Raw genomic sequence first — 23987 nt, forward strand, 5'->3', positions numbered from 1 at the left:
TAACTTCAGTGTTTTAAATTTTTAAAAAATATTTTTCTTCAATTAAAATTTTTTATAATTAAAATATTTAATTAACTCCTAAAAACTCCATCTTAGTCTTAAAATAATTTTTTTTATTAAAATTTACACATAAAAATTACAATCAAGTAAAAAGTAATCAATTTTATCTCACACTTATCTATTTTACATTTCTTCCAAATTATTTTTACACATTAATAATTAAAATCGACAGTTAAAAATATAAATCAAAAGTTTCTATACAAAAGATATCTTTCACTTGTTTTTTTCTTCAATTTCTTTGTAAGGAACAAGTAGGTCTCCATTTTTCTCAATGTTTCTCACGTCAAAGGCGGCCATTTTGTATTCTTAGCCATTTCATCTTCGAGCGCCAAAAATTTTTTTTTATCCTTTCCATAACCACGACACCAATTGTTAAATTTACTAGTTATCAAGTAATCAATAACAAAGTACTCAACCAGCAATGAAACAATAAGATTAGCCGCGCCAAAAAGGATTAAGCTCATTCTGAAGGACATGTCGGGCGGCATCATCAGCTCAAACTGTTTGACTAGCCATTCAGCCGGATAAAGAGCCAAATAAGTAGAAAAAAGTGACAGTAAAATAAAAGACGCCAGTAGTCCATGATTGGTGAAGATACTTTTCCTGTACGGGTGTCCTTTTGAAAAGGTAGCCGCAAGAATAATATACTGAATGGAACTAATGATAAAAATGGTATAATTTTCAAAACTAGCAACATCATCTTTGTCTTCAATTTCTTCAATATTAAACGGCTTGTACCAATCGTATAATTTGAGACTCCAGAAACTCAGATATTGAAAGACAGTGACAATAATCATTTGCGTAGTGATGCTGAATATCGACGCCATGCTGATCAAGCTGGTAGTAGGAGGCTTATTCACCAGCGGGCCACTGTACGCAGCAGTTAGTGGTAAAAAAACCGCAAAAGTTGAAATTACAAATAAATCTATGTACAAGTACTCAATATCAGTCAGGTTTAAGTCCATCGAGTACAGAATCATCACTGAGACAAATTGGGTCAACGAATAGGTTGCCATGAATTTAAAGATCCCAAAAGAAGTGACCAAAGCAGCGCGACCTTCTCTGATCACAGACAGCAAGCAAGAAATGTTAGTTTCTTTGCTGGTGAACGGTGAAGCTACGGACGATTCTGTGTCCGAGAGAGAAATTCCAATGTTAGCAGCCTTCAAGGCACCGCAGTCATTAGCTCCGTCGCCGACCATCGCTACGTAGTGCCCAAGACTTTGCAATTCTTGGACCAGCTGCTGCTTTTGGTCCGGAGACATCCGTGCGAAAATCTTCCCGCGGGTTGCAATTTTCGGGATCAGCTCCGGGTAGAATTGCTTGATGACTGCCCAGGTTTTTCCGTCAATTGCAAAGACGTATTTATTGGCTGGAAGAGAAAGATCTTCTGAAAAAGAAAGATCAATATTGACAAACGAATGATTCTCTGCTGAACCTGACGCAAAATTATTCAATTCTCCCGTATGGGAGACCACTGATGAAGATATTCTGTGATTGCTTTGTGTAAATCTTAAGCGAGGCTTCTCCTGGCCAACTTGTATGGCATTTACGGTGATAACTAGCACACTTGGGTCAACCATTTCGCAATCACGGGCCACAGATAGCGCTGTGAGTATATTATCACCAGTAACCATCACAGTTTTTATTGACGCGCAGTTTAGCGCTTTCATAACTGGAGCAGTTTCTTGCTTTAAACGATTCTCAAGGACTATAAAACCGAGAAAGTAAAGATCGCATTCAGCGAATTCGCGATCTAGGCGCTGAATTTTAGTGTAAGTTAATTTATTAAGTTGCTTGTGTCCAATAGCGATCACGCGGTAGCCTTCAGAGGTGTATTCTTGAAGCACAGATGAAAAATCAGAAGGAATAGACTCCGGACGAGAGAGACTGTGAATTATTTCCGGGCTGCCTTTGCAGTAGAAATGAAATTTCTTGGCCCCGAGAGTCCGAGTGATGACACTCATTCGTTGTAAGCTTGATGCAAAAGGGAACCGCCTGACGATCCCGATCTGCAATCCTTGATTCTGAATTTTCAGCAAAGTTGAGTCTTTTGGGCGGACGACCGGAGGGTGTATCATCTTGAACTTGGTGTCATCTGGTACGTTAGCTTCTTCAAAGCTCCAGTTGGTTGATTCGAACATTTTTAAGTCCAGAGGATCTCCAACCAATGATTCGTCGATTGTTGTTATTTCATGGCATGAAGCCATACCAAACAGCAATTCAGCGGTTGGTAAGGCAACAACCGACCTTATCGACTTTCCAAATTCGTTCCCCACCACCGGAACCACTCCCCACATGTCCAGACCGTCTTCAGTGAGCGTTCCGGTTTTGTCGAAGCAAATGCAGTCGACTGAACCGGAAACATTGATCGCTCTAGGACTGGTACAGTAAATTTCCCGGTTTTTGAGTCGCTTTTGGGCAATCATTCGGCCTACTGTCATAGTAGCAGGAAGCGCTGGGGGAACCATGATTGTAATTAGGTCCAGTGCTTCTAAAATGATGTCCAAAGCGGGTATTCCGTTGATTGCTTTGGTTACTGCAGTGTAAACAGCTCCTATTACGGCGATGCATGCGAAGAGCCCGATAAACTTGTAAGAATCTTGTTCAAATTCGAAATCCACTGGCGGCGGGTACATTATTGAACGCACTAGTCCTCCCTTGCTGGTGGTGAATCCTGTGCGAGTCACTACCGCAAGAACTCTTTCTCCGCCAAAGTAACGGGCTTGGATAACATTGGTACCACAAAATAAGGTATGGCGTGCGTGGTCTTTGACGTCGTAGATCAAATGCGGGGACGATGGAATCGGAATTTTGGTCACTGGTACTGATTCTCCGGTTAGCATTGATTCGTTGAGGATGCAAGACCCGGTGAGAAGAACCGCGTCGCAAGGCATCAGACAACCGTGATGGGGGATCACGAGGATGTCGCCTGGTGTCAATCGGTCTGATGGAATAGAATCGGTTTTTCCAGTCCTGCGGTCACGTAAAACTTCTGCTACGTCGGATAAGTTGACTGTTGAGTTCAGTTTCTCCTGGTTCTGTAATTAGAAATTTGCTAGTTAGTTTTGGATCTATTAATGTTAATTTTGGCTTTCTTACATCAAAAATAATTTAAAGATAAAATTTTAACAAGAGAATAAACATTTGTCCAATTAACGCTTTTGTGACATTAGTAATGCGATGAATGAATGTTAAAATGATAAAATTATGCTACATATGGACGGACAAGTAGACGCAATCACAATTTATATTCTTTTATCAGAGTTATAAAATTAATGTCTCAGTTATTACCCTTATAATTTAGATTTTCAAAACTAAAAATATTAATAGTAAAAATACTGTATATTTGATCGTTATCATTATTAATATTTTCAATTCCATCATTTTCCTATTTTAACGGGCTCGTATTTAGAAATTTTTAAGTATATGGCATCGTTTGGGCAGGTAATTTACTAAAATTTATCCAATATCTTGTATAAAAAACAAATCAAATATTTATTTTAAATTCAACACAAATAGGAACAACGATAAAACGATTAACTGATCCATTAACATTATAAAAATCTTAATCCTAAGAAAAAAAAAAAAAAAAAAACATTATTTTGGCAACTGCGACATGCAATTGAGTATTAAACAGTATCAACGATATATTCATAATGTGCCATCGATTTAACGAAATTAAAATAATTAAAAATTTACAAATTACTCGAGAAGCTTTCAATCATAACAATATTAACTATAATTTAAAAAAAAATCTTCAATTTTTTAACATTAGTTCCCAAATTCTAATTATTTTTTCACACAGTACTTCCACAAATGCAAAAATAACCTTTTGATCGAAAGCTCCTCACAAATCGAAATCTATTATCATGAAAATAATAATATTAAAAGTGTAAACCCACACATCAAACATAATACATAATATATAATAGCCGCTGTTTAAATTATCATAAATTGGATTTTAAAAGACCCCTAATTATGTATAGAGTCACGTGGGGTAACTGTGCGCAACCTATTTATTTATGAATGAGGAGGGGAAAGTTTGTGATATGTGTAAGCAAATTAAAGGTTTGTTGGTGGAAAATTAGCTTATGCAAGAAAAACCCATATGGTATCATTCGTTTACTTTAAAAAGTAAAATATTAAGAATCTTGTGGCGTAAAGGTTAAATTTTCTGTCAAGACAAAGATTGTCACACTGTACTAAGAATAGTAATTAAAGTAAATTAATTTTGTTTTCTGTTAATAATGTACTTGCGTTTTTTATTTAGCATAAAATTTAAAGTTATGTGATGTCTCAATAGTTGTTTAAGTATTATTAAAATTAGTTTGCTTAGGGCATTAAAAATCCACGAAGTTTCCTTAGTTGCGCAAATTTACCCCCACGAGTGCACACACTTACCCTTACTACGGCGTAAGTGTACGCATTTTAAATAATTCAGATTACTTCCTTTCTTTTTCTTTGAAAATTTTAGATTTTATTTCTTTATTTTAATTACTACCTAAATAATCACTCTATCATATTTTTATTTTCCTCTTGTTTAATTTTAACACCAGTTTAAATGCTTAAGTGCGCACACTTGCCCCACATGACTCATAATGAACTGAATGAAATTTTATTTTCTTACTTCGCGGGTTTGGTGAACTGCCATTACAATTCCGATGAAAGATACAATCATAATTGTTAGAGCGTAGTAGTAATAATTATCGGCAGTCCATAGGCAGAAACTTAATAATTGAAAGACATAAAACGGACTCAATGCTTCGAGACACAGTAAATGAAAAAAACATTTCAAGGGGATTTTTATTTCATTATTCCCATAAATACTGTTTCTGTAATTTAAAAATTTTTTTATTAAAAAAAAGGTAGCAAAATTTTTGAAAAATACTTTTTTATATTTCCATAAAATAAAAATACCTCATGAATTGATCTTGGAAGCTCAAGCCCGGCATTTGATGTAAAGTTGACGTGGGGACATCAACATCCAAACCAGCAAGTTTTGAAAACTTTTTGCACTCAGGATCCCAAATATAAACAAGTTTCTTGCATATAAACATCGAGACAGATGATACTTGTTTAAAGTTACCGCCGTGCAAATGTATTGATAACTTTAAATCGTTGGTGACGATTTTTACTCCAGTTGGATCTGCTCTAACATCAATATCCATTTCTGTCCATGGATCATCGATCAATGTCTCACTATTTAGCGCATTTTTTCTGAAATTTATTCAAAATAAAATTAATAAATTATTTCGCACGATAATCTTAACAATTTTTTGAACAAATAAAATTTTTTTTTTGATTATAAAATATTCTCGATGCAATTTTATAAAATAAATTTTTTTAAGGAGATCCAAGGACCCTCCTAGTGTAAAGAATGTCTATAAAAAAATAATACGTAGAAATAATTTTGTTATGCATCTTAAAAATTAATTAATAACATTTTTGAAGGAATTTCCGAAATATTTACTCATTAAATAATTATTAACATTTAATTGACTGATAAAAAATTAAAGAACAGAAGTTCCTTGTGATTTTTCATAAAAAATACAAAATATCTCCGTAATACGTTCGGAAACCTTCTTTTTTATTATTTTAATCAAAAGCTTATTATTTTTCCAATCAAATTCAATGAAAATAAATTTTTTTTTAAATCGTTAATTGCATTAAATTATCTTCTTGTAATAGTAAATTATTCATTTCTTGTATACTCACGATACTTCAGCGGCAGTTATCGTCTTAATTTTTTCAATATGAAATTTTGCGTCTCTCCCTTGAAATCTTTCGACTATCAAAACAGATTCGGCCTCTTTGAGTGGACATTTTAAGTGGGTTGCCCAAATCATTAGACGGGGCATCCAATGAAAAATGAGACGAAGAAAACCGCAAGTTGCGAGTATAAAGAACCATGTTATCGCTGTCCAAAATTTACTTTTACGATATCTGCAAAAAGATTTGATTGAGTTAGTAATTTCAAAATGTTTTATAAAAACTTGCATTTTAAAAATCAATAACTTTGTGTTTTTTTTTTTTTTTTAATTATTAATTTTTAAAGCAGGAAGTTAAAAACAAACAGATAGCATCTGTGTGAATTATTTAAGTAAAAAAAAATACGGAAAAAAAAAATACTAAAAATTTTTTTGGGCAAATGATTATCAATTTAATCTTCATAAAAAAATAAGAAAATTTTGGAAAATCCAAAAGTACACGCCTCATAATCTCATTTTTCACAATAAAATTGATTGAAATAAAATAAAAATTTTTATTAATAATAATTAAAGTGTATTACTTTAGATTGAGGTGATAAAAAAAAAAAAAAATATTCCGATATGATTTTTCGGATTTTTCTCTGAAAAACTCTGAAAAAGTCTTTACACGAAAAAAAGTAAACTGTAATATTCACTAGGATTCCTGTTAGTTTTTATAGTTTCAAACAGTAAAGCGGACATCGGGGTGGCAAAAATGTAAATATTACAGAACTTAATGTAGAAAGTATAAAAGCCACAATTTATAATTTAATATCCAAAATAAGTAATTAGTAGTTGTCACTATAGTAAATAACGACTGTTTTATCTTTAAAAATTACAGTTTCAAACAGTAAAAAATTGCCATTTCAATATATAGTCTATATTATGAAGAGAAGGGGGTCTCACTCTGGGAGAATTTAATATTTCAAACAGTAAAAATTATACTTTTAAAATATACATTTTACCAGTCTAAGCAAGTCAATCATTACAGTTTGATTTTTAGCGTTACTTTGTAAATATTGACGTTACTTGTATTAGAAATTTACTAACTTTATTCTATACTTTTTACATATCATAACATCATTTTTTAGGTACAAAATGATAAATATTAAAGTCTGAATTGTTAATTATTATACTTAAACATTTTAGACATTTACATGGCGAATATTACTGTTTGAAATAGTATTTTCTTCCATGTAAAAAGTAAATTGTAAATATTACAATTTTACAATGTGAATAGTAAAATCATGTGATTTTACTGTTTGAAGTGGTAATTTTTAGCAGTTGATCATTACTTATTATAAATCGACTGTTATTTATTACAGTTTACTTTTTTTCGTGTAGAACTCAAGATAAGTATTTTTTAGAGTTTTTTCAGAGAAAAGTCTAAAAAATTTTCACCAGGGATATTATCCTGTAAGCGTGCGATATAAGTAAAAGAAATATCAATTTCAGTTTTGAGAAAATTCTTTTTTTTTTTGACATGTCGAGAGTAGAGCACTACCTGAACGCTTCGCTTATGAGGCGTGCAAAAATTTAACATAAAAATATTATAACTTACCCATAAATTTCCATTTCATCTTCGCTTCCCGGGTTAATATAATCCACTCCATTTTTACGCTTATGCAGTTCATTGTTTTTAAAATCTAAAACAAGAAATTTATAAACAATGATTTAAAAAAAAAAAAAATTTTTTTTCTACAGACAGTTTTTCTGTCATAAATGTTTACTTTTATTATTTTTTACGTTCGAAATTTTATCGCTTGATTTTTAACTATTTATGAACGAAGTTCATAATTGATTTTTAATGACTATTTTTCTTTACTTAGAATTGTGGAAGAAAAGAATGAAGTTTTATACCTGAGGGTATGTCAATTAAAGTTGAGCCTTTGTGAATTTTAATGTAGACGTAAAGAAATTTAAGGTGTAAGACAAAAATTTTTCATTTTAAATACGTAAAAGGAGGATTTGAAAAAATATTTAAATTTAAGCAAGCGCAGGTTTGTCAGCTGTACGTGATTATAACTTTTAAAACATTTATTATTTTGTTGGGAAAAATTTTTAAAGTTTTCTATTCTCTGATCAGAAATTATTTTATTTAAAAAAATAATTATTTGTTATTTTATTTATAAATTTTTTTAATTTCAAAAATTAAAAATTAAGGATGAAAATTTTTTTATAAAATAAATAATTTAATATTTGAAAATTTAATACAAAAATAAATAATTTAATTAAAAATTATTTCAATTTTTATTATAATGTATTAAATTGTTTTATGTAAAAAAAAAAAAAAAAAAAAAAAAAAATTGTTAAAGAAAAAAAAACTTTGAAAATTTTTCACTTACCGTTTGTAATGCTCATAACTTTTTAAAATAAAAATATAAATATTCCACTTCACTAATTTAATTAAAAAAATTAACGCATGTTGAATAAATAAAAAATTAAAATCTTCAATTAAATTTTTTTAAAGCCAAATTTTTGAATATTTTTATTAAATTAAAAAAATAAAATATCGGTGCGATTTGTTGAATTTAAAAGCGTACTAACTCGAGAAGGATTCTCATGCGATTAATTAGAATTCAAGAGTCGCTTAGTAAAGTGCCAAAAGTAACCGAATATATCACTTACTGTACATTAAATTTGTAATATAAGATATTCAAATTGTACAATTAGTGTTACTTTGAAATTTGATCTTATGATAGAAGAAAGAATGGCTGATAAGTCCCATTAAGGAACACGTTCGTTGTAAAGTTAACGATAAAAACCAAAGCTTGTAATATAGAGTTAAAAAAAAATTTATTTTGAATTTTTAAATGTTTAAAAAAATTTGCATAAAAAAATTTTATTCAAATTCTATAAAAAAAAAATTTTTTTATTTTTAAAATAAATTATTTGTTAAAAAATCCTAAAAATGTTTTTTTTTTGAAAATGTAAAAATCAAAAATTTTATTCTTCTATAATTTTGGATTTTTTATTTTAAAAATCAGAAAAATAATTCACGATGATTTTTCAAAATTTTCAGATAATAAATAAATTTTATGCCTAATTAATGAATATTTATAGAAAATAAACAGAAAAAAAATGTATATATTTAATTATAATTATTATCAACATCTAATAAAATAAAATGCAATTATTTTAAAAATAACTCAACTATTATTTGAACACACATATGTTTTGACGATAAATTGTTTATTTGTGATTGTGTTAAAAGTTGGAAACTACAAATAATTATCAAACAATTATTTTTGAATTGAGTATTTAATTTAATTGTTTCTTCCGTCACAACAATGAGATATGTATAAATAGTATACCTACTGCGTAAATAACATTTTTGTATAGTAATTCATATCCAACTTTTCGGATAAAAGTTATAGTCTAAAATTTTTTAAAATTAAGAAGACGCGAGAATAATGAAAGCGATTGCAATTTTTATTTTAATATTCATTTGGTCAGTTTTAGTGACTGCAGAAGAAAAAGAAGAAGAAGAAGAATGGGACAGTCGTCACTTCAATGGTCATCAGTGGTTTGTAAATTTTAATAGTTGCAATAAAGATTGCCTCGTAGTACCAGTGAAACCCAAAATATTTTTAGCTGACGCTGAATGTATAAATAGGTATGAATTTTTTTTTTTTTATACACAGAATTTTTTTTTTTTTAAATAAGCAATTTTGTAATAAGAAATTGATAAAATTTTAAACAATTTTATTTCTTACATGGTAAGAACAAAATTACACTGGATATCATCCTAGATTATGTTAAGTGAAAAAAAAGATTTAGATAGTAGCTAGTATAATCCAAATTATAATTAGTATTGTCCAGATATATCACACAGTATAATCTGGATTCCAATGAGTATAATCCAGATATACCACTGAGTATAATCTGGATTACAATGAGTATAATCCCGATTATACTGAGTATAATCCAGATATATCACTGAGTATAATCTGGATTACAATGAGTATAATCCAGATGTCACGTTATATAATCTGGATTTTTTTTTTACTACAGATATCACTGAGTATATTCTGGGATGATATTTAGTGTTATCTTGTTCTTATAATTGACAAAAATTTTCAATAGTTTTGCCGACGAACTAAATCAAAATCAAAACTGGATAAATTGGGAATCTGTATACGGATCACGATTTCCTAGTATCGCGACATTTGACGGAAGAAATATTTCGTTTCATGAAGATATGAGCGAAGAATACGACTTGTCTAGGCGTAAAGTTGCTGTAATAATTAGCAACCAACCTTGCGTTCCTTTTAGCATTAAAAGTAGAATTTTGAAGATGGCATTTAGTCTATATACCAAACGTTCGCTCTATTACAACAAAAGATATCAAATACTTCATATAAATAAAAATATTGAAGATATTGACTTTAATAATTGCTCAATTCCGATTTTTGGAAGTTATCGCAATGTTAGTGTTGGACCTTGTTTGCCTTCAGAAGATAAAAATACGCTTCTATGTTCTTATAATCCAACAGAGGTAAATTAAAATGTAAATCAATAATTTTTTTTTTTTTTTTTTTTTTTTTTTTTTAAATAAATAAATTAGTTTTAAAAATTACATTTATAATTTTTAGAGCTTCTAAAGATGGAATTTTTTAAATAAATTTTTTTTGTTATAATTTAATTATTAAAAAAAACATTTTTTTTTTTTTACAGTTTTTGTGTGAAGTAATGTACGAATCGCCCACAATTACATTATTCTGTAATTCAATAGAGAATCCAGAAAAAGCATTTTTAGCTGGTCTTATTCAAAAAGAATTTCTATTGGAAGATAATCAGGAATCTACGATTTCAATGTTAGAAGTTATAAATGTAAGTGATATGTGGAAAGTTATTGATGAAAAGTGGAAAGAATTGTACCCGACTGCGCCTGAAGAATCAAAAGAATTCGGGCCCATTAAATAGTTATTTAAGCTAAAAACTCTGTCGTAATATTATTATTATTATATTTTTATATCTGCAATATAGAATTTTTTATAAGAAAATAAATTAATAAATACTCTTCATGTCTTATAAAGAAATAAAATAAAATGAATATATCTTATAAAAAATTTTAATGGACGGCAGTTATGAGTACATTGGATCGTGTATAAATATATTAATATATTAAACAATTAATAAAGTTTTTTGTCTTACAAATATTTTTGTAAATAAAATTTTTTATAAAAATTCATTCTTAAAAATGTTAGTAAAATTTTGTTCAATTTAAAAATTATGATCGCACCTATTCTACTTATTGTAAAAATGATACTGAATTTAGCAGAAATCCAAAAAGTTTTTTACAATTAAATTACAATGAAAAAAAAAAAATTATCAAAAAAATTTTTAATGTGGTGAAAATTTTTTTTAGATAATAGCTAGTATAATCCAGATTATACTGGGTGATATCTGGATTATACTCATTATAATCTGGATTATAATGATTATAATATGGATTATAATCATTATAATATGGATTATAATCATTATAATATGGATTATACTGGCTACTATCTGAAATTTTTTTTCCACTCAGTATAATCTAGGATGATATTCAGTGTCATCTTGTTCTTTCCGTGTACCTTCATTATAATTTTTTATTATAATTATTATTAGAATCATTAAAATTAAAATTAAAAATTTTTTTTTGTAAAAATTTGTCTGTTATAAAAATTTCTGCTAATTTCAGTGCTTAACATTGTAAAAAAAAAATAAAAAAGTTAAAATTGTACGAAGTGAGATAACAGATCTATATAAAAAAAATTTTTAAAAATCAAATAAAAATTAAATAATTAATTTTACCTCACTTGTACATATAAAAGTTATTAAACTACTTACAATTTTACTTAACAATTTTTATGGACGGTATCAAATATTATTATTCTAGAGAACTTAATAGTCTTAAAATTTTTCGGGCTTGTTCTCTAGAAAATTAAAAATTTATCTACTAATAATTAAAGCGACAGCTACGCTCAATAAAGCAAGAATAGAAAATTCAGTAGCACTGGCACCAGCAGCGCAATCAACAATTCTTTTAGCGCGCATAAAATCTGGCCCAAGGTACCTACTGTACTCTCTCATTTCTTCTGGAACAATAATCAATTGCTGAGTTGCGTCCTGGAAAATAAGATCTGTGTACGGAGGAGTGCTGGAGAACATACTGAAACTGAACTCATCAGCTTCTTTACGACCGTAAAATTGTTGAGCGTAGACAAATAAATTAATGTATGCATTGATTTCTATTTCGTTGTAGCCGTACTCTCCACCACGTGCGACAATCGCGTTGGCTTTGACCTTGCCGAGATTACAAGTCTCGTACTCGTCGGACGACTTGCGGGTTCCATCAGGACAGAGAAGCTGGAAGTCGTTCTTGAAAGTGTTCCGGGCCCAAAATTCTCTGCGCTTGCCGTCGACGTTCTCGAAGACTGTCGTGTGCTTGACGAAGGCTACATCACCGCCGCCTTCAACGAGACACCGGAGAGCCCCGCTGTGTCCGAAGTACGGTTCAGATGCGTCACGCCGGCAGTAGTGTCTGCTCAATCCGTGACACAGGTCACACATGTTGTCGTAAGGCACGCCGATGTTGTACTCGTTGCTCAATGCACCCGGAACGCACGACTTTGTGAAGTACTCAGCTGCTGCGCGGATTGAGTCACATCCGTACCCACGGATCCACTTGTTGGAGATCATGTACGCTAATGGGTAAATCCAACCTGCTGCGTGGTTGATTCCAGTGTGACAACTGTACTTATTTTTCAGGTACGTTATGTCTGTTGCCTGGTCGTTTTCTTTCGCTACGGCCACTACGTAGTAGTCAGGAGTTCCTAAGTTGTACACTTCCGACATGAACGGCACGAGGTTGTACACTAATCCACCAGTGTAAACATCTCCTGCGTCGAATACTGCGACATCAGCTTCACTGTAATTTATAAAATTGTTTTATTTATTGACTTATTAAGTTACAGATGCCATAAGAACGTGTAAAAAATTTTATTTTGGAAATTAATTTGTATTATTAAGAGAATAAGAAAAATTTTGTCTCCGGGATATTAAATCGGTTTTTTTTTAGTGAAATTTAGGGCCATTGCAAAGGTCTTGACTTAAATGACCTTGTATCTTGTGAACTGTTGATATTTTTAAAGATATAACCTCACCCCGACACTACACTTATCAAGACCTTTCATTTGAGTACCCACATCAATTTTTCATATATTTTATATATTTATATATATATTATATATATGTATATATGAAAAATATATCAAAATGCATGTGGGTACTTAAATGAAAGCTCTTGATAAGTGTAACATCAAAATGAGCTTATATATTTAAAAATGTCAATAATTAAGAAATTATATATAATTTTGACAAATAATGATATTTTTAAAGATACAAGCTCTTCCTGATGTTAACCTCATCGAGACCTTTCATTTGAATGCCCACATGCATTTTTTATATATTTTATATATATCACAAATATATCAAATATCATATATATAAAATATATATGAAAATGCATGTGGGTACTCAAATGAAAGCTCTTGATAAGTGTAACATCAAAATGAGTTCATATCTTTAAAAACTTCAATAGGTAAGAAAGTATAGTGCAATTTAGCAAAAGTCATTATTTAATAAAACAAAAATTTTATAATTAGGAAATTTAATTTTGATAAAATTTTTTCTTATAAATATAAAAAAATTGAATTTTGAAAAAAAAAATTTATTAATAAAATTAATTTTATGATGCAAAACTAAATTAACACTTACCCATTTTGAATGGACTGCATACATTTGATTTGACTGTGATATAATGCACAACCCAACTCTGGTTTCAACAGTTGAGCTTTTAAAGCAATCTGAAAAATAGTTTTATTTTTTTTTTTTTGTCCAAATTAAAAGAATGTATCAACTATTTTGTACTAAAATAAAAAATTGATCAAGTGATTGCTAACTTTGTCATTTAAAAAAAAAAAAAAAAAAAAAAAAAAAAAAACTCACCTTCATCTTAACACATTTATCAAACTCTTGTTGCGAAGTAACACAAAGTGTCATCCTCTCAACAGTACAACTCCTAACTCCCAAAATAGCATCTTCAGATTTCTGCCCCAAGTAAGACGAGTAAGTTTGTTCATTATCCGGTAAAGAAATAAAATCCGTAGCACTGTCAGAGAATAATAAATTATGAACATTTCCAAATTTAGGAGCGCTTTCAAACAAGTCAAAAACTTCGAGTGGTCTGACTGCCAATGGATCATTCCAATTGTTAGAATTTGTTTCATATTTATTATTCAAATTTACAAAATTTTCGTCTCTGTTTTCATCGCGGAATCCGCGGTTTGTTTCATTTCCAAATCCGTAATTTCCGTATCCATCATCATTATTATTATTATTATAATTATAATTATTATTATTATCATCATAACGATTATCATTATAGCGATTATCAAATCTGTCTCTGTCTCTGTTTTCAAAATTGGTAGAATTAGTAGGAATATTTTTGCTGAATAATTTAGCAGCTTTTTCAAAAAATTTCTGATACAGCCGCCTGGTTTCTGGCCTAGTGGCACTAGAAACAACAATAGCACGTGTCGGAACTTGGTCCCAGTGACAATTGCGATAATTATCAACATCCGAGCGAGACCCGTCGGGACACAGCAGCTCAAAGTCGGACTTTTTGATGGAATTGTAGTCATAATTAGTGGCCAAAAATTGATCAACAGTCGAATGCAATAAAAAGGCAATTTCTCCAGCTTCAATCAAGCATTTAAGAGCTCCTTCGTAGCCAGCATAGGGATCTGCGTTGGTGCATCTTTTACTGGGAATTTCACCGATGCAAAGCTTGCAGAGTTTGTCTTTGTTGTCACCCAGCGGGTTGTAGCGATCCACCAGGGAATTAACCGCGCAAGATGATCCAAAATATTTGAGCGTAGATTTAACATGATTGTTGCAGTCGATAACTTCGAGCCCGCCGTGCTTCATCAGAGTGTGGAGAGGAATTATCCAGCCAGCCAAGGTCTCGGTTCCGGCGAAGCAAGCTTTCTTTCCTCGAAGATGCTGCAGAGAAGTTACGTCGCTTAGAGTCCCTTTTTTCACTACTGCTACTGCGTACTGGTACTTCACTCGGTTCACGTCGATCTCCTGTATGATGGGGACTAAACTGTGGTAGCGCCCGCCGATGAACACTTCTCCCGCGTCCAGTGTTGTCACGTGGACTGTTTCCGAGTCCAGGACTTTCATACATTCTTCTTTTTTAGAAGCTTCGTAGCATTTTAGTGAAACGTAGTCGCGCCCGAAGTGAGCGATCTCTCGGTCGACTGCGATCATAAATGCGTTGCATTTTGCAAACTCTTCCTTCGAGGTTGTACAGAAGACGAGGGTGTTGTTTTTGGTTGCTTTTATCGTGTGAGGGATGAATGGTTGACGGAGAGACGGGTCGAGGTTCGGGCGAGAGCTGTCGAAATTGTTCGAATTTATGTTCGAGTCCGTGTTCTGGTTGTTTTTGTTTTTTGGGTCATAGTTGCTGAGATATTGACCTGGAAATTAAATTTTTTTTTTAATGCAAAATAAATTTTTTTATAATACTAAAGTTAGCCAAAATTTTTAATTTTTTTTTTATCATTTAATTAAAACTAAAAAATGTTTTTTTTTTTTTTTTTTTTTAATTACACACGGTAAGAACAAGATTACACTGGATATCATCCTAGATTATAATGAGTATAATCCAGATATCACGCAGTATAATCTGGATTACAATGAGTATAAAAAAAATAAAAATGTTTTTTTTTTTATTTAGAATTATTAAAATATTTTTAATTTTTTCTAAATCATTTTATTTTTTAATTTTAAATAATTAAGTGACATTGAAATTACCAGACACTTGATAATATTTTGATTTTTTTTTTGGAAAATAAACTAGATCCAAAATTATGACACTGAAGTTGGCAGACATTAAAAATTATTTTAAAATTTTATAATGCAATTATTATAAAAAAAATTTAATCAAAAAATTCCACGTGAAAATTAATAAAAATTACAAGTAAAAATTTTTAGAAGCATTTATTTATTGCAATTGATTTATGCTAAAATTTTTTAAATTGTCAAGTGATAATTTTTTCTAAATCATTTTATTCTGAAAATTCTGAGTCAGTTTTTATAAATATTAAAATTTTTTAAAATCATTTTTTAATGTTATTTTAATTTTGATAAATCTTAAAAAATGTCTATAATTAAAATTAATTACATCGTATAAATTTTGAGTTACTGTTTTTATGTTGTGAGTCATACATCTGTATATTATGAATCATAATAGGTGATTGAATTAATTATTTAATTTATTAATTTATTAAATTATTTAATTCTAAAATTTCATAATTTTTTTTTTTTTTTAAATTAATTAATAAAAATTTAATTATTTGTTTAAAAAAAATAATATTTCAAAATAAAAATTTGTTTAAAATTCTTTATAATTTGAATGAATTTTTTTTTTTTATATATTTATTTAAATAAAATAAAATATGTTAAAAAAAAATTAATATTTTTTAATAAATGCAGAGAATTTTAATTATCACTATCACTGACTCCAAAAAAATTTTATTATAAATAATCTAGAGTATAAATAAAACAAACTAAAATTATTAAAATAAATCATTACAATTAGTAATTTTACGAATTAATTAAAATTCATTTTAATCACCAGTAAATTGTTAATTCTTAAAATAAATGAAGTAATTAAATAAATAATACAAAGTGTATATACCTCTAGCGATGGTTATAAACAAAAATAAAACGGTAACTTTCATTTATAAAAATATATTGATAACAAATATAAAAAGATAAAATGTAACTACAAAATTCAACAATAATTTTTTGTTTGTTTTTAAAATATTCTATGTTCCATTTATTAATTTAAACATAAAATATATACAATGGAAACTATACGTGTATTGTTGTAATCGCCATAGTTTAGCGTCAGCATGACCGCGCCTATCTGAAATGGGGCGTGGTCGCTGCTGCCATCTACAGAAGAAATTCAAATATTATTTATCTTGAGAATTTTTAACATGGGATGATAAAAATATGTGAGTAAAATTAGTATAGACATCTGTCAATTTTTAATGAAACTAAAATTAACCGACAGCGAAAAATTTTTATTTTTTTTATGACATTAAAGTTAACTGCCACTTGACAATTTTTTAATTTTCTTTAACAAAAAAATATCAAAATTAACTTAGCAGATATTTGATTATTTTAAGAATTTTTGTAACAAATAAATTATGGCAAAAAAAAAAATTATTTTTAAAAAATTGTATTTTTAATTTATTAAAATTTCTACAAGTCCATTTTTTTAACAATTTTATTTTGCTATAATTTATTTGTTAAAAAAAATTAAAAAATTTGTGAAGTGACAGCTAAATTTAATGTCATTTAAAATTAGCCGGCGTTCTAAATTTTTAATTTTTTTTCAACAATTAAATTGTAAGTAAAAAAATTGCACGCATAATTTTTCAAGTTTTTTACATAAATTTAAAAATTTTATTATAAATGAGGAATTTAACATTTTTTCTTAAAGAATAGTAATTTTTTTTTTTTTTTGTTTTTTTAATATTTAATTATTTTATTTTGCACAATTTGATTAAATTAAATTAAATTTCCTTTTAATTAGATAATAAAAAAATTCAACTGAATTCAGTCGGTGGTTGATCACTTTTTAATTTTATTTAAAAAATAAATTACATATATTGTAAAACCTCAAAGAAGCTAAGACTTCTTTTCAAAGATTATAAAGTTTATTTACGTAAAAATAATTAAATAACTAAATTTTTTTTTTTTAATCGGGGAATATCGTATAACGTGAATCTTCTCCAACAAGAATTTCAATAGGTAATCGACAAAGTCCCAGGTTTTGGTGGCACCACTCGGGCGCCATGGTCTGGGCAAGAATCCCTCGATCGACTAGGCGATCTCGGTGAAGAAACATTCGAGATTCCACATCTCGCCACGCATTTCTTGATGAACTTATATCATCATTCCAAAGTCTTCCTGCTAAGGCAACCGCTCGAGGCCACAGTTGGACGTCTAGGGAATTTTTATCAGCAGATTCTGACCATAAAATTACTTCACCGCCTTTGAAAAAATTATAAAATTAATCAACTTTTTTTATGGTATTAAAGAATTAATTTATTACCAAAAATTAAGTTCTTCTTTGATTCTAATTTTAGAGATTTAAGAGTTTCTAATGGTGAGTATTCAAAAATTCTTCTCCAGTCGTTGTACGGTGAGCACCAATTAACGCCAGAACCCACATAAGATGCAAACCTGTTTACAATTTACAATATATTAACGATATAATTTTAAAGAAGAAATAATTCCTCTTAATCTATATCATTAAGAAAATAAGAAAAATTTTGTCTCCAGGATAGTCATATGATAAAATACATTTTTTTAGTGAAATTTAGTGTCATTACAAAGGTATTGACTTGAATTTGTGCCTTTTCAAGGTTTCATATCATTCTCATCGATTTATGATGATAAGTATTACGGCTGCATTAAAAAATGATCTATTTTTAGATACATAATTAAAAAATCACCTTGTATTTTGTAAATTATTGACATTTTTAAAGATATAAGCTCATCCCGACGTTACACTCATCGAGATCTTTCATTTGAGTACCCACATCAATTTTTTATATATTTTATATCTATATATACACTACTGGAAAAAATTAAGGGATCAAAATAAAATTCCAAATTTTTCGGTAGTTTTCAACAGGCCGTAACTTTGAGAGAAATGGTCGTACAGGAAATAAAAAAAAAGGAAATTGTAGCTCCAAGTGTCTAGTTTTTGGATTAGAACTTCAAAATTTTGTAGCCTCCGCGGTTTCTGAGTAATCGTAGAAAAACCAGCAACAAAAAAATTCTCAAAATTTTTTTAGTTTTTTTTTTTGGTCTACGGGCGTGGAAAAATTTTTTTTAGCTTAACCACCATAAGGATCGGATACTTTGTTCATTTAGCTTTAATTTCTTTTTTAAACACCCTGATACGTCCACTCCTCGCTGAGATATCGGTCTTCAAATGGAAAAGGATCTTTTTGTCTTTGATTATCGATATCTCAGCAACCAATGATCGCACAGAAAGTTAAAGGTGGGTTTCAAGAACTTGAATGAATTCCCCTTAACGACTGTCCATTGTTTTTTCGCAAAAAAATTTTTTCTTTCCGTCACATGAATTTGAAAATGACAAATGTTTTATTCACTGATGAGTCTCGTTTTAATCTGTATGGCAACGATCAACGTCCTCTCGTTTGGCGCCGTCGTGGAGAACGTTTTCGCCAGAACTTTATCCGTCCAGTCGTTGCCTACGGCGGTGGATCAGTTATGGTGTGGGGCGGCGTTTCACGAAATTGGAGAACACCTTTGGTAATTGTACGCGAAAATTTGACAGCTAGACGTTACATCGACCAAATTTTAAGGCCCATTGTTCTGCGCAGACGACAACATCTGAGGTCGTTCATATTGATGCAAGATAATGCACGTCCACACACAGCCAACATTACCCGGCGCTTCTTTGAGCGGCATGACATCACATTGTTGCGACACCCAGCAATGAGTCCAGATCTCAACCCCATAGAGCACGTTTGGGACATAATGGGTCGTTGGTTGCGCAGAGAGTATCCAAATTTGCAGAACTTAGCTGCTTTGGAGCGCGCGCTTCAGCACATTTGGAATACCATTCCGCAGCCTCAAATTACCGTCTGCATAAACATGGCTGAACGTTTGAGAGCCGTTATTGAAAACAGGGGTGGTAATACCCGGTATTGAACCAACAAAAACCTTCAGAGAATGAGTTTGGAGTCATTAAATACGGTGGAACTGACGAGCCACCGGGTCTCAATTCTCCTGAAATACCTTACACACACACGCACACACACGCACACACACACACACACACACACACACACACACACACACACACACACACACACACACACACACACACACACACACACACACACACACACACACACACACACACACACACACACACACACACACACACACACACACACACACACACACACACAGAGAAGCGTAAATCCGACCGCGCGACCTCCACGTGGTACGCTTTGGATAACGCTAATGCCGGCGGTAATTGTTTTCTTAAACTTTTCAAGAGAAAAAATTTCAAAAAAATTTTTTTTTTTTTTTTTTTTCAATTTAAGCACTTTCTGGAACAAAAATGTCGAAAAAGCTCGAAAAAACAATTTTTTTCTCATTTTTAAAAATTATGAGCTTTTCAGAGCAAAAAACGTGATCCTTTAATTTTTCAAAAATTCGATCAAGTGAAACAAAAAAACGGCTGGCTGGATTAATTTGATTCTTTGTAGGGTTTTTGTGGACATATTGAACTGTAAAGGCACACTTAACATTAGTGGTTTCCTCAATATTTTCGATCCAGCGCTTGATTTTCCAAAAACCACTAACAGCCCTTTTTTGTTGCATTTTCAAATTCATGTGACGGAAAGAAAAAAATTTTTTTCGAAAAAACAATGGACAGTCGTTAAGGGAATTCATTCAAGTTCTTGAAACCCACCTTTAACTTTCTGTGCGATCATTGGTTGCTGAGATATCGATAATCAAAGACAAAAAGATCCTTTTCCATTTGAAGACCGATATCTCAGCGAGGAGTGGACGTATCAGGGTGTTTAAAAAAAAGAAATTAAAGCTAAATGAACAAAGTATCCGATCCTTATGGTGGTTAAGCTAAAAAAATTTTTTCCACGCCCGTAGACCAAAAAAAAAAAACTCAGAAACCGCGGAGGCTACAAAATTTTGAAGTTCTAATCCAAAAACTAGACACTTGGAGCTACAATTTCCTTTTTTTTTATTTCCTGTACGACCATTTCTCTCAAAGTTACGGCCTGTTGAAAACTACCGAAAAATTTGGAATTTTTTTTTGATCCCTTAATTATATATATATATATATAAAAATCAATTGCTGTGCGTTAGTCTCGCTAAAACTCAAAAACGGCTGGACCGATTTTCAAAATTTTTTTTTGTTTTGTTCGTTATAGTTCAGGGATGGTTTAGAAAAAAAAAATTTTTGGAATTTTGGAATTGAAAAAAATTTCAGCTTGAAAAATAAAAAATTGTTAATTTTGTATCGAAATCGCTATTGTTACGCTCTAGCCTCAAGGTTGCAAGAGTATACAAAATTGTCCAATATGCAGGAAGATACGTACAAGTATACTTTGGGTATCTTTATATATATATATATATATATATATATATATATATATATATATATATATATATATATATATATATATATATAAAAGCCATATATAATAGCTAAATTTGTCATTAAAGACAAATTTTTGGGAACTGGGGGAAATAAAGGATAAAGGAGGAAGGGGAGGACCTTTACTCAGTAGGAATTTTCGGTAACTGAAAAAGTAATTCGGACAGCCCAGACCGGGAATCGAACCCGGATCGTTTGGTTACGCGTCAAAGGCTCTATAATTTGTTATACATTTATTATATAAATAAAACACATAAAACATATTAAAATGACCAACAAGTTTCATTTAATAACTTAATACCAACTTAACCGTCTACAATACGACCAGTGTTAATTGTTGACAAAAATAAATTAGAGTTTACAGGTTAAAAATCACAAATCAAAATTTGTAAAAAAAAAAATTTTTGTAGGTGATACGAAGTTCACCGGGTCAGCTTGTATTTATATATATTATATATATATGTATATATGAAAAATATATAAAAATGCATGTGGGTACTCAAATGAAAGGTCTTGATGAGTGTAACATCGGGATGAGCTTATATCTTTAAAAATATCAATAATTAAGAAATTACACAGTATCTCGTCACCTAATGATAATTTTTAAGATATAAGCTCATTCTGATGTTACCCTCATCGAGACATTTCATTTGAGTACCCACATCAATTTTTTATATATTTTATATATATCACAAATATATCAAATATCATATATACAAAATATGTATCAAAAATTCATGTGGGTACTCAAATGAAAGGTCGCGATGAGTATAACATCAAAATGAGCTTATATGTTTAAAAATGTACATAATTAAGAAATTACATATTATTTTATCAACTAATAATATTTTCAAGGATATAAGCTCATTTTGATGATACACTCATTAAGACCTTTTATTTGAGTACCCATATGAATTTTTCGTATATTTTATATATTTAACGAATATTAAGAATTTCATGCATATAAAATATATGGAAAATACATGAGGGTACTCAAATGAAAACTCTTTCTCTTCTATAAAATTTCATAATTCATATTAACTTTTAATCATTTTTCGAGAAAGTTCCAAATTACAGGGAACATTTGACTTTTGAAGAGTCTTTTGCAGAGTTTTGAAAACTTACTAAGTATTTTCTTTATTTAGTTAAGGGGATGTTAAGTCTTAATCAGGATTGTATAGACTGTTCAAGAGTTTTTTCAGAGAATTATTTCCACAAGGGAAAATACTTTTTTAATTAATAAATTAATTTTAGTATAAAATTTAAGATAATCTCACCCGCAATCCAAAAAATGAACATCATAGTGCGAAAAAATAACTCTAAATCCAGCATTAATCAAATCAGAAACAGTTTTTGTGTCATCTTTGCTGTTCCAATTCTGAATAATATAATTCTTATTATCGAACTGATCAAGATTGTTTTTTTTTGTTAAATCACTGGTCCACAAAATGGCCTGTTTGTCTTTCCCGCCATTAGCAGCCTTGAGTTTCTGGTAGGCGCGAGCCTGGAAGTTGTTCCAGAGCTTGAAAAACATCTTGTTTTGCAGATTCAGGTCCGTGGAATTAGCCCAGCGCCTGATAGCCTGGGAAGATTGCCAGCAGTTTTTGTTGACCTGATCGCCGCCTAAGTGGAAGACGTCTGGATCAAAGTCTTTAAGGAGGTCCTTGTAGAGTCCCTCGAGGACCTCGTAGACCTTCTCGTTGAGGGGGTTGAGCTGGCCACAGGGCGGAGCTGGGCAGTTGTTGGTCCAGGAAATGTCTCTGTAGCAGATGAGAGCGTCGTCGATCCACTGCCAGCCTTCGCCAACATGAGCAGGAGCGTCAAGCTCAGGAATCACGCGAACTCCGTGGTAAATTCCAAAGTCCTTGATCTCCTTGATGTCTTCCGCGGTGTAGACCTTGCTGGGCGAGTACGCCCCAAAGCGCGTCATGTTCGGCCAAGTGCGGCTGAAGTAAGGGAAGCTGTGCTGGTCCGTCATGTGCCAGTGCAGCGTGTTCAACTTGGACATTCCCATGCCCACGATGGTCCTCTTGATTGTAAACTTGTCAAGAAAGTTGCGGCTGGTGTCCAACATCACTCCACGGTGCGGATAGCTTGGTCCGTCGATTACAATCGCTCCACTCGGCATCTGGATCTGTCTCGTGATGTCGTTGAAGAACATCAGCTGCTCCAGTGTTTCCAGCCCGTGTCTCAGGCCAAAGTAATTTTTTGCCTTGATTCTGACGTAGGCTACTGACATAGGCGTCTCCATCTTCAGTTCATAGCTTTCATCTGTCTCGAAAGTCAAAGACGCGCCGGTACAGTTTTGCAAGGTCATTGCGTGGATAAATAAACCACGAGTATTAACGTCTCTTTTACCATCTGGCTTGAATTTGCGCAGGCGAATCTTCATTTCGTGGATTCTCCGTTTAATTAATTTTTCCACTGGCGTTTTCTTGCACCGCGCAATATATCGGATTTTTTTCAGGTTGATGTTTATCAAACCTTCGGTCAAGTAAATTTTCCCTGATGGGTATGGCCATACTCTCCCATTTCCGCAAAACGTTCGGCAGGCCTCTAAAGATTGGGGTAATGTGCTATTGGAAGTTATTTCGACTTTTCTGCAATTGTTCCTGATACATTTGTACTCCCACACTGGGCTGGAAAATTTTTATTTTGGGTTAGTATTTTTGGGTAGAGGGAATTATTCCCGTTCTTAAAGGTATGAGGGCTTATAGCTAAGGGTTAATAGAGATTTGTGGTGAAAGGGAGTATAAAAAAATTTTTTTTTGCCATTCGTTTTAATAATTGTTTGATACTTAAGGGGTTAGGGGTACTCAGAGGCCTGAAAAAATGATGATTTTCAATAATTTTTTTTTTGTAGTTAATTACTTTATTTG

The 23987-nt window shown here is 30.9% G+C and overlaps 4 protein-coding genes across 4 annotated transcripts; 1 reads left to right on the forward strand and 3 right to left on the reverse strand.

Annotated features, from left to right (window-relative positions):
* Positions 1-97: 97 nt before the first annotated feature.
* LOC141533624 (polyamine-transporting ATPase 13A3-like) lies at positions 98-7830 on the reverse strand. The gene is made up of 5 exons (XM_074252614.1): positions 7372-7830; positions 5779-6006; positions 4981-5280; positions 4691-4895; positions 98-3101 (listed from the first exon to the last, which is right to left on the reverse strand). Exons 1-5 carry the CDS (start codon positions 7383-7385, stop codon positions 339-341), a joined length of 3510 nt encoding a protein of 1169 aa, XP_074108715.1. The 5' UTR covers positions 7386-7830; the 3' UTR covers positions 98-338.
* Positions 7831-8997: 1167 nt separating this feature from the next.
* Positions 8998-11185, forward strand: LOC141533726 (uncharacterized). The gene is made up of 3 exons (XM_074252752.1): positions 8998-9426; positions 9897-10308; positions 10488-11185. The coding sequence occupies exons 1-3, from the start codon at positions 9224-9226 to the stop codon at positions 10734-10736; spliced, it is 864 nt and encodes a 287-aa protein (XP_074108853.1). The 5' UTR covers positions 8998-9223; the 3' UTR covers positions 10737-11185.
* Tsf2 (transferrin 2) lies at positions 10866-16767 on the reverse strand. Its single transcript, XM_074252751.1, has 4 exons — positions 16567-16767; positions 13809-15343; positions 13578-13666; positions 10866-12729 (listed from the first exon to the last, which is right to left on the reverse strand). Exons 1-4 carry the CDS (start codon positions 16607-16609, stop codon positions 11751-11753), a joined length of 2646 nt encoding a protein of 881 aa, XP_074108852.1. The 5' UTR covers positions 16610-16767; the 3' UTR covers positions 10866-11750.
* A 697-nt stretch (positions 16768-17464) lies between these two features.
* Positions 17465-23796, reverse strand: LOC141533616 (chitooligosaccharidolytic beta-N-acetylglucosaminidase-like). Its single transcript, XM_074252604.1, has 3 exons — positions 22386-23796; positions 17995-18125; positions 17465-17933 (listed from the first exon to the last, which is right to left on the reverse strand). The coding sequence occupies exons 1-3, from the start codon at positions 23498-23500 to the stop codon at positions 17638-17640; spliced, it is 1542 nt and encodes a 513-aa protein (XP_074108705.1). The 5' UTR covers positions 23501-23796; the 3' UTR covers positions 17465-17637.
* Between the last annotated feature and the right edge of the window lie 191 nt (positions 23797-23987).

This window comes from Cotesia typhae, unplaced genomic scaffold (assembly GCF_013202065.1).
Source record: "Cotesia typhae breed Kobodo isofemale line unplaced genomic scaffold, CoteBio_Ctyphae scaffold_121, whole genome shotgun sequence".
Lineage (NCBI taxonomy): Eukaryota > Metazoa > Arthropoda > Insecta > Hymenoptera > Braconidae > Cotesia > Cotesia typhae.